The 11,294-nt window shown below is 38.8% G+C and overlaps 1 protein-coding gene across 8 annotated transcripts in view; it reads left to right on the forward strand.

The window, feature by feature from the left end:
• The window catches only part of LOC106950604 (low-density lipoprotein receptor-related protein 1-like), a 121,134-nt gene that overhangs the window by 30,603 nt on the left and 79,237 nt on the right, over positions 1-11,294 (forward strand). For all 8 annotated transcript variants that reach the window (XM_015037565.1, XM_015037561.1, XM_015037560.1 and 5 more), the window contains exons 3-5: positions 4,176-4,313; positions 9,371-9,490; positions 10,391-10,519. In XM_015037565.1, the coding sequence (XP_014893051.1) occupies positions 4,176-4,313; positions 9,371-9,490; positions 10,391-10,519 (387 nt within the window). The remainder of the gene's footprint in view (positions 1-4,175; positions 4,314-9,370; positions 9,491-10,390; positions 10,520-11,294) is intronic.

Genomic DNA, 11,294 nt, shown 5'->3' on the forward strand with positions numbered 1-11,294 from the left:
ACACAAAGTACTGTAGAATTATAAAGTTGAAAAAAAAAACAACAACAAAAAAAAACAATAGATTTATTTTTTTTAAGGATTTCTTAAAATCCTGGTTACTTTTATGTGGTAGTGACTGGAAAATGGGTTGTGAGAGAGACAGGAGACATGCAGCAAAGGTAAACAGGCCGAGATTCGAACCTGTGACAGAGAACATGCATGCGTGGGTCGCATGCTTCGCCCCTGTGCCCTCAGCGAACCCCAAAAATAGTAGATTTCAAAGTTTTTTCAGAACAAGTCTTGTAGGAGTGATGTGCGACAGTAGTGTCCTATGTTTTAGTCCACCTTGTCAAAATGTTATACATGTATATAGAGATCTAAACAGAGATCAGACTTTAAATATTGTTGCTCAAGGGCAAATACTGTTCCTGTTTTGGTTTTTTTTGTCATTTGTTTTCTTGTGAAGATCTTCATACTGTATGTCTGGGGTTTTACATTTTACAAGAAGAGTGATCAGACAATATATTTTGCACTTTACAAGTGCAGAGATGATGGTGTTATCTTGCTCTGAGGAAACAACATCTGACTCATAACTCTTCTTGATAGGACTGTCAGTGTGCTAATAAAGATCTGATGTTTATAATGTTTTAAATCGTTGCGTCAGTTTTTGGAGAAAGCAGTTACCAGAGAGAGTTATGGCCCAAAACTTACTGCAGACCTATTGGATGAAGGGTGTTATGAGTCACTGGGCCGTGCATCAAAAAGTCACAAGACTGGAAATTTCATCCAGGAAAAAAAAAAAAAAAACAGTTCAGGAATATGATGAGGAAGAGACAATCTGTCTGTTTCCACTTGAAGTAGTCATTCATTGTCTCTGTAGGAACGATTTTCCCTTTATTTTTATGCACTTACAGAGCCATAAAGTCTCATCTGACAGCATTGTGCTGCACCAGGCCTGTATGCCAGTGCATTGGTGTGCTTATTGTTCATATTTTGCTTCTGGGTTACATGTACACAGCAGACACAGTGAAGGTGGCCATTTGGCTAGATGAGCAATAGGTCGCTCCTGCTGGTTTCCTTCCAGCAGCTCTATTTTACTGCTGCAGTGTCTCTAGGGACGTCTGCAGGGTGCATCTGCCGGTTCAGCAGGCCAACAGCAAAGATGGAGATCATGAAGTCATAAGCACTGTGTTCACATTTCTGCAATTTAAATCACAGCTGCATGATGTCAGAAATGAGATGTCATATTATTTTTCCTGTGGTGAATATCACAATGACAAAAAAAAAAAAAAAATACCTATGGTCTTTGTTCATTAAAGATGTTTTACAGTGGTGCATTTTTTTATTTTGTGCTAAAATTTCCGTTAACCATAAAAACACAGTTTACAGAATCTAAAAATTTAACTGAAGTCACTCAGGCAAACTTGCAAAGAGGCCTAATAAAAGGACTCTGATGTTTTGCAACACCTCTAGAGATGTGGATGTGGAAGCTTGTGTTTTTTTTTTTTGAGGGGCTGGGCGGGTAGATTTTATCTACAGCTACAGAATAATTAAAGTTACCCTATTAGCAACAAACCATATCTATAGCAAATTTAAATTTACACAGTTTCTTACTGTTGATGAGAAACTTTGAAGGAGTGTTGCTGTGGCACCGCTGAAGAATAAAAATGTAATATATTTACATTATATATTGACAGCAACGAGGAAAGTGGATGAAATTACAAGCACGGAGCTAATTATAGCTTCGTAGTTTCATTACATTATTTTAATTATGATGATATTAGTTTATTAAAGACATGGAAGCTGAGAATAAGGTCTAGTAGCTTTAATAAATCATCTCAAAATGAGCATTTTTTTTTTCCGGGTAACTGCATCTACAATTAAACAAACATGGAACAATAGATGTATTCTTACTTGAAATAGAAAAATTAACATCACAGCATTAAAAGTGGCTGTGAAAACTCCTCTACCTTACACTGAGGGTTTATGCAGGGACAAGGGCAATATGCAGAGACCTTTCCTTTCAGCGCTGCTGTGCAGAGCATTGTGCAGAAGTCTGCTTCATCAATCCTGCTTGCTGCCTGAAGGGAGGCCCAGGTGGGCCAGGCAGGGCAGCATCAGACAGCCACTTTATTTCACTCTGCCTGAGGGAAATTAGTCTAATCTAATGGGAGGCTTTTAGGCGGTCTGCGTGAATAAATAAGCGTACTCTCCGGTTCTTGGTGTGACTTTCTCAATCAAAAGTTTTCCTTCACCTATTTTGCCAAGAGGCTGAGTTGTCACTCAGCAGGAACAGTTTGCCTGTTTCGTAAATTAAGTCGAAAAAGAGAATTTAAAAATGGAACAGAATATTTAACTTAAGACGGACTTCAATAATTCCTTGCAGGTCGTAGACAAAGCAGACAAAGCTGTTGAAATGATGCATGTGACGCCGGGGCCTGTAGTCAACACCAGAAGGCAAACGGAGAACGCTATTGATCAGAATCTCAGTTGGATGGATCATGATACACAGGATCTCATGATCAATACCGCCCAGAGTCTCAGTCAGGAATCAAATTCCTTTCACCTTCGCTGCTGCTTTGGTGTTTGGTGGTAAATAGCGAACAGAGAGAGATCAAATAAGGGATCAATATTCTGCTGAAGATCTCTTGCTTTATTGGTTGCTATGTGGAGAAGTGTGATTTGATTAACTAATTAAATACAATGGGTAATTTGGAGAAACAAGTTCTTTACTTTCTTTATTTATAGTCTAAATCTATTATGGGTCAAGGTTTGGTCATTGATCACATAGTGAGCCAACTATGAGTCAGTATGACCTAGGAGCAACCAAAGAAACTGTTTGATATTTGCCATTGAAAAAAACAAACAAACTAAATAAAGATAGACCAACTTCAAAAAGAATATTTAAAAAATCTATTCTGAAAGGAATGATGAAGCACTGAAAGCACATGAAAACCGCTGACCAAGAAATTCCTCTACTTGGAAATCAGCTCCAGGTTCTTTTTTAAACCCAAGTTGCTCTTGGCCTTTTATTTTGTGTTTTGTGGTGGATACAGCAGAAGATGGTTGGAGAAAGCATATTGGCAGCATCGTGAGTGACCAAGGCTCCCTGATGTTTGAGGGGAACGAAGGCTGGTCCAAGTTTGCTACTGTCAGAATGGAAAGAGGAGCATGGTCTGATTATTCCTGTTTGTGCTTACAATATGTGGATGGGAGTGTGTGCGTGTGAATCATCTACGCAGGGAACAAATGGCACCAGGATGCACTTGTTGCGATGTTTTTCCTGGTCTTGGTTTCAGCCGTCCTGTTGAGTCCAGGCCTGGTCAGGTCAGGTTAGTAGCAAAAGAGGAGCCAACGTAATATTGGCAGGTGGTCATAATGTTATGCCTGATCTGTGTGATTGGTAATGGAGTTCTACATGCCTTTTTATTCCTTCTCTATGTGTGTTTTTTAAAAACCAGGATGGTGTCATTTTGCTTTTATTCCCTTATGCAATCATCTTCTTCACCAATAACAATCTGGCCTTGAATGACAATGCACAGCGGTGCACCTGAGTGCACTGACACACAAATACGAAAACACACACACACACATCCTGATGGATAAATGCAAAATGTTACAGAAAATAACACAATGCAACTGATCATTTCTTAAATTGTAATTCATTTAGCTTTTCATGGAAAATAGAGCTGTGCCGATAGCTTTTGTGTCTTCCTGTGCTGTTTTGGAGCATGTTGTTTGGTTTTATCTCTGCAAAAAAAAGGCAAGCATAGGAAAACACAAAACATAATTTTAGATGAAAGGTTCGCTGATGTGTTGATTTGAGATCAAAGAAATGTTTTCTGCTCATTCACTCTGACAAATGTGCCTTCCTGATTCGCGGAGCCCCCCAGCTCCAGCATAAAGAGAGGCTGAAGGAGTGAAAAAGGCTTTATGTAGATACTTTAAGGGATTTTATTGGCAAGACACATTGATTTCACAGCAAAGCATCCGTCACATAGTTTTAACTCAATAACAACACAAAAAAGATTAAAAACTGTTTTTTTTTTTTTTTGTTTTTATATAAACTTGACTCTATTGCCAAGAAATTAATACTTAACTTGTCAGGTTTTGTTGAGTTGTATTTCACATAATACAACTCAGCGTCTCCCTTCGTCCCTGTATGCTAATTGCTTTTTGTTGCCATGTTCTCTCAGGTCCACACAGCACGGTTTCACGCTGCCCACCCAACGAGTTCCAGTGTGGGGGGACAGAGCTGTGCATCCACATGAGCAAACTGTGCAACGGCGTCTCGGACTGCACCGACGGCTGGGATGAGGGACCTCACTGCAGAGGTAACGCCGTGCTCATCACCTAGCTGGAAGCATTTTTGCAACTGAACAACTGAACAATTTTGCACTAGAACAACTGGATTAACGTTACAAGGTCTGTGTTAAAGACTGCGTGATGTAGCGTATCGAGACTGCTGTGAGTGTTGGACGTTCTCAGCGTGGAACAGAGTCGAGATGCTTTATTCGATCTGCACAAATTGGGGAAGTCGCCGTTCTGAAACTTGAAATTGGGAACCTGTTTATGATGACTCCAATCAATGTCGCGTCTTTTTAAAGAAATTGCTGACTGAAGTCAAAACAAATGAGAACCAAAATATGAAAAAGAGCTGATATAAACGCATTATGTGTGAAATCTGAGGGAGCAGAAGAAGTAAAACTTTCATTATGATGTTATGTGAATTAAAGGTTAACAACCAGAAATAATCTCGGATTACACAACAAATCAGCGGATGTAGAAAATCAGAAATCTGTGCCAGTCTTGCTTTAGTTGTTGTTCATTTTTGAACATCTTTGGCAGTATTTTTGAGCCTGTCCACACTAGAGCAAACCATTTAAGAAAAAAAAAAATAATAATTGCAATGTCCGTCTTGCCCTTCAGTAATGTAACCATGTGAGTTTAAGTAAATTATGCTGCAGCCTGCTTTTGATGCTGTAGCAGGCTTTGATTTGAACTCTAGCTAAGACTGTTGCGACTTTATGCAGATGCTCCGTCTGCACCAATGAAGATTTGCTCACCTCAACATGGAGGATTCTTCAAGTGACTGTCATGCAGCAGACATGGCCATATTTTCTAGTTATGTAGTGATAATAATTATGTAATGCAATTGAACACATCAGAAACTTTTTCATTCAAGTTTTTTCTTCTAAAGTTTGTTTAAAGTCAGATTTTTTTATTTTTTTATTTTTATTTTTTTTTGCCCTTCATTTAGATTTGGGCAAATTACTTCCTGAAATCCTCAGGAAATGTTTCTCTTTAGATGTTGCTTTGCTGTTATGATCAAAAGATGTCCGCTTAGATTAATACACTTCAAAATGCCTTTTAACGTGAACAATTGTATTTGGCTTATTTAGAAGTCAGGAAAGCATTTGAGAAAATCCATAATGAATTCATGATTCGTCATAAGTTTATCTATTCATGTGTGCCAAACATGTCTTCCACTGAGAGATTACACGTGGGAAACTTTGAGTGGGGGAGGCTGCATCAAGTCTGAAAATAATCTTTATCAGTTAAGATGGTTTGTTTTGCATTCCTTGCTCTTTCTCCTGGTTAAACAAGATGCAGAAAAAGCATGAAGAACATGACTATTTTTTTCTTATTTATTAAAAAGAATCAATCAAATAATTCTGCCCAGCCATTTGGGACAAGGCCTGACCAATCTCATCTAATGTTGCTGCAGAAAGTGTTTATGCTAGTACTCTTTGCTTTGCAATATTCATCGAATTCTTCGCAAATTCTTGCAAAGATTGTTATTCCTTTCCCTGCAGGCCTGCAGGCTTCTGTGCTCAACATCACTCAGAGGTTTTTGTTATTTGTGTACAATTCAGCCCTGGACGCATCCAGAATGAGGAAAAAATACCTCAGATACGGAAATATCTTCAGACTGGATAACAGCTGTGTCCCAAAAGTCCACCGGCTGAACTGGGACATAGAACAGTGAGAACCACAGAGCCCCTCTGCGGGTCACTGGGAGGTCAGACAATAAGATCTGGTCCTCAAAATGTGATTCTGCTCTAATCCACTGTTCTGGGCTGATATGCTGACATACCACAGCTTTCACTTCTTTGAATCTCTCCTTGTTTTCTCTTCCTCTCTCACACTTTTAACCTCAAAAACAATGTTTGGTTAACCCCAAATTCATGTAGTGAAGACTTTACGCAAATTAAACCAAACATCAGCTTGTAAAAAGGTAAGATTTTCTTAAAAATCTTTTTCTGTAGTTTGGTTTCTGTTATTTTATTTTGCTTTGAGATTAGTTATTTATTTATTTATTTTTATTTTGGGCCCTTCAGAAATAATGAAACAACCAAATGGCAAGACAACAAGCAGAATCAGCCAAACAAAAAGCTTAAGTAAATAAATTCTCAAAACATCCCCTCCATTCGTTATTTATCAGTTCCTCGTCCGAAAAGGACGAGGAACTGTTTTTTTTTTTAAGTTAAGCAAATATGAAAAAGTATATTTTAAAGTGATTATTAAATATGTTCCTTGTTTATGTGTAATTATTTTAATTGACGAACAAGTGCTATTTAAACAGATACAAGACCAGGAAATAGTTGATATCAAAAAGAAAATAGTTTATCCATCCATCCGTTTTCAGGGTTTCCTCAGTGTATTATAAGCCCGGTGGGTCTAATGTTGACCAATCCCAACATTAGATGGGATTGGTCAGGCCTTGTCCCAAACGGCTGGGCAGAACTATTTGATTGATTCTTTTTAATAAATAAAAAAAAAAAAGTCATGTTCTTCATGCTTTTTCTTGTGCCCCCACCAGGCTTAGCATTGCTCATTTATGTAAGTCTTTTTAAAATGTTTGCATTTTTATAGTTAGTGTTCAGGTGTTAATCTTCCAATCTTTCAATAAAACATAATTATCAAGTGATATTTTCAAATTTCATGTCAACTTTAAACATTTTTTAACTCAAAAACACGACCGGCTGCTAGCACCCAACCACCGGGCTCAGGCAGGTTTTCTGGGGAAAACCTTGCTTCCTCTTGGTAGAGTCATGAAGAAAAACGGTTGAACAAAGCTTACTAGTGCTACCTCCAACTACATTTTAAACCTAAATGGTGATTTCTCGGCAAAAGGCAACTTACCCACTTCCATGCTCTATATTTCACCCACTGCCACACCCTTTACCCCGATACCTGCACCATATACAAATGATTGAATCATCATAAGTGGCACTCAGTTCACTTCTGTGACAGGACTTGATGCTTAAAGAAAGGAGTTAATTTCTTCAGCTTACAAAGGCTTTCTTGATATTCCTGGAGACACGAGAAGCAGAAGAGGTGGAGCTCCAGGGTTTCTATGAACACAAAGCAGATTAGAAGATTTTGAGATTTTGAGGGAATGATAATGCCAGTATTTTGTTGCCGGTCATCTGCTTGATAAGAAGGATTTTAAACCAAAATAGCCCGTAGTTTCAGTTGCTCCAAAATAAACACTGCATCATGTGTCACAGACGGCTGTTTACATTGTTTCCCTTAGTGGTTTTCTAAAACGGTCTCTGTTGCTCAGACTTGTTTTGGAAAATCCCGGGCCTGTCTGTAATTTGAACAGTGGTTTTCCCAGCAGGAGTGCAGTGGGAAGACCTGCGTATTCCTCTTGTATCCAGTAAATTAGCATTTCAGTGGTTATGAGGTGCAGGTCAGGTGGTACACATTCCCACACTGACTAGACGAAGGGCTGCGGATATAATATGAAAATGCACCAGAAGAAGAAATCCGTTGGTTTCTGTGGGTTAACCGAGCGTTAAACTCCTGTTCAGGTTCAAGTCGACAGCGAAAGTGTGGAATTCCTAAGTTGGTAGCCGGGCGGTGTGAAGAGGAGGCTTTTGATCCCGTCTCGGCCTCGAGATAGGGTGTTGTTTTTGTCTGAGTAACAGTCGGCCAGTTTTCCTGGGCAAAGTGATTCACTTGCGACTGGTGGATCTCAAGTGGGTTTGACATAACTCTGGTTGTTTGACTATGAGTCAGTGTGTCCTCTTTACACATAACAGGATGTTCACTTCACTGCTAAAAACCACATTAGTTTTTAGTTTTTTCTATATGAGGTTGTTCCTCATATAGAAACCTGTATGAGGTTTCTGTATGAAACCTGTATGAGGTTTCTGTATGAAACCTAAGATTTGGTTTCATACAGAAAACGGATGTGTGCTTTGGATTCAGTCAGCCTTAGCACAGAGTCTGTGATTTCTCTTTTTACATCTAATATCTGCAGAGCTTCATTCACTCCTGTACAATTAATTTAGGGCAGAGCTTCACAATATGTAAAAGTTGCAAACATTGTCACAAGTGCCAGAATCACAAATAACTGATTGGATGCAGTATTTAGGAGTCTAGGATTCTCCAGGTCAGTTTCCTTAAAACTTTGCTTTTGGGATCATATATTGGTCTAAATGAAGGGAATTTAGTAAACATGAACTCTGAGGTCTGATGTTATTCTCTGAAGCACACATGACCTTTTCAATATTCCAACAATAGATAAACTGATTTCAGGTACAGAAAAGTTAAAAATGTGTATGCTAGACTTTTTTCAGTATTCATTGTCTACATGTTACTTATGACCTTCCACTTTTTTTCCCATCTTTCCTTTTCCCCTCCTTTCTTCTTTGAGTCTTATCTGTACTTTCTTGTTTCCTTCGTTCCTTCCTTCCTCATTTCCCCATTCCTCATCACTCATACACTTTTTCACTTCCTTCCTTTTTTCCTTTCTCCCTCAACACCTTTTTCCTTCCTTCCTTTTTTCCTTTCTCCCTCAACACTTTTTTCCTTCCTTCCTTTCGTATCACTTTCTTCTGTCCTTAATATTTTTCCTTTTTTGTGAAGGCCATATTTTTTCTGTACCTTAAAAATATTTTGGTCTTCTTTCTGAGATATTCTTCATTTGAAGACGAAACGCAGATCGTATCTCCTGACGGTTTATGATAAACCGAGCTGACTCTTAACTCATCGTGCCTCTTTGCTGGCGGCAGCCATGGACAGACACATTACGTTATCCTTTAATATCATCCTCACAGCCTTGGGGATTCTCAGCAGAAACAATTACTCAAGAGAAAGCAATGCTTTAAGGATTCAATCCACAAAGTTGGTGCGGCCTCAGAGAAACAGCCTTTTACTCCTATCACAGGACAGTGATGAGATTTTATATCAACTGGGACAAAGAGCTCATGTCGCTGTGACCTTTCGCTTTTCTGATGGGGTCATAAAGCAACACGTCCATCCATCTGCCAGAGTCATTCTGTAAATATTTTAGTGACATGAAATGCATTAATAAAGTCCTGCTTGTTGTTTTATGTGGCTCATCCGTTCACTGCTGTCCTCCTCTGTCTCCCTTCAGTGTACATATCGAACTGCTCGATCACTGGCTGTCAGGAAAAGTGTGCGGTCACCCCTCAGGGTCCGGCTTGCTACTGTAAGAACGGCTACGAGATCAGCTCCGATGGAAGGACATGCAAAGGTGAGCTGTTTATCTTTACATAACCAGCTGATGCCTGTGGAATAAGGAATTAGTAACCATTTGGTGCCTACGTATGAAATGCTTTCAATGAATTGAACGTTTTTTTTGCATTTGCATAAGCATCCGCTGCCACTCTTTGAAGAGTCCACTGCCTTTAATTTGTGTTGACGAAAGCTACTTAAAGATATAGTAGGTAACTTTTACAACAAATATGCTTTTTTTTTTTTTTTACACATTTGTTAAAACTGTCACTATGTCCAGAGAGTATGAGACTGATAATCTGTGAAAAGCTCAAACTCCTCTTCCTCCTCTCTATGGCTTTTCTGACATCTCCAGAAAAGCACCACTCCGAGTCAGAAACTACCAATCAGAGCTAGGAAGAGGCTCTTACCGCTGTCTGTCATCCTCGTGTATGCGATGCTCACACCCTCCTCCTTGCTTTCTGCTGCACTATGCTCCTTTCCCACAACGCAACAATAATGCTAAGGCCAGTTAGCGTGGCTACTGATGATGGCAGATAAATGGTTTTGCTATAATTTTAAGTTGTTTTTCTGACACTAACTCAGCTGCAGCACATACACGAGCATTATTTACAGTGCTAAGACCTCCCTCCAGGGAACTGGGAGTTTGCGTTACCTTTGAGCAAAAGGGGGTACGGTTGTTTATGTGTTTGATTCTAGACTTAATTATGGACCACACAAAAAAAACTGCATCACAGAAAACAAATAGTCTTAAAAGTTTTCAATAAGGGATCTTAGTTTTCTTCTATTTTCACCTGCTATATGGATAATCTTTTTCATAGAGTTTGGGTCTCTTTTTAGGTCATTCCTACCTGAAGCACATGCTTTAATGAACTCTGTGGCCATCTGTGCTTTTTTTTTTTTTTTTTTTTTGGCTCAGACTTCGATGAGTGCAGTTTGTACGGGACCTGCAGCCAGACCTGTACAAACACCGAAGGCTCCTACACCTGCTCCTGTGTGGAGGGCTATCTGCCGCAGCCAGACAACCGCTCCTGCAAAGCCAAGAATGGTGAGAATCAACAGGAAACAGTGTCTGTCTGTGTCCAGGTCTGGAGCTCTGCCCTTTTTCGGTACAGTCAGCAGGATTTCTAGTTAGTCTTAATGAATATCAAATCTGGTTTATAATAGTTTCCCAGTCGGGGTAAGGATGTGTGGAAAACTGGTTGAGTTACAGGACTGTATTCCCTTTTTCACTGTCTAGAAGACAAAAAAACTGAATAAAATGAATTACACATTAATTTATTGGTAAATAAATTTCTTTATCTTTGATTTGTAGCAACAGACTCGATGTTCTTGTCGAGTTTTGTTGTTTTTTGAGTAGATCCAAGCATTCAGAAAGTCAAGAGAGTTCTAGAACCGTCTTGAAAAGTTTTAATAAGTGTGAGATTTGCTTATCCTTTTCTTGATGGAAACAGAAAGCACAGCATATAAAAAAAGTTTGAGTTTCCAGACTTTATTCTAATTCCTAAAAAATAACACTCTGAAAATGAATACTTTAGACCTCACTTGTCATAGATTTTCCACATTGAAAATCGAGTTTACCATTTAATTTATAAATATTTAGATTTTTGACATACCGACTGAGAATCTAGTCAGAAACTGAGTACTGACGGCAGCCATTTATAAGGCTTTTTTTTCTAGCATCTTGATAACCGAACCTTTATTTTTAAACCAGGTCTAGTGTAGATGGTAGCAAGTGTGACTCGCCACAGTAAAAGACTTGTGGGGTCTAAATGAATCCGTCTCATAAAATCGCTGCAAAGTTAAATATATATATATATATA

Source organism: Poecilia latipinna, unplaced genomic scaffold (assembly GCF_001443285.1).
Source record: "Poecilia latipinna isolate Pla-1442-1.1 unplaced genomic scaffold, P_latipinna-1.0 Scaffold411, whole genome shotgun sequence".
In the NCBI taxonomy this organism is placed as follows: Eukaryota; Metazoa; Chordata; class Actinopteri; order Cyprinodontiformes; family Poeciliidae; genus Poecilia; species Poecilia latipinna.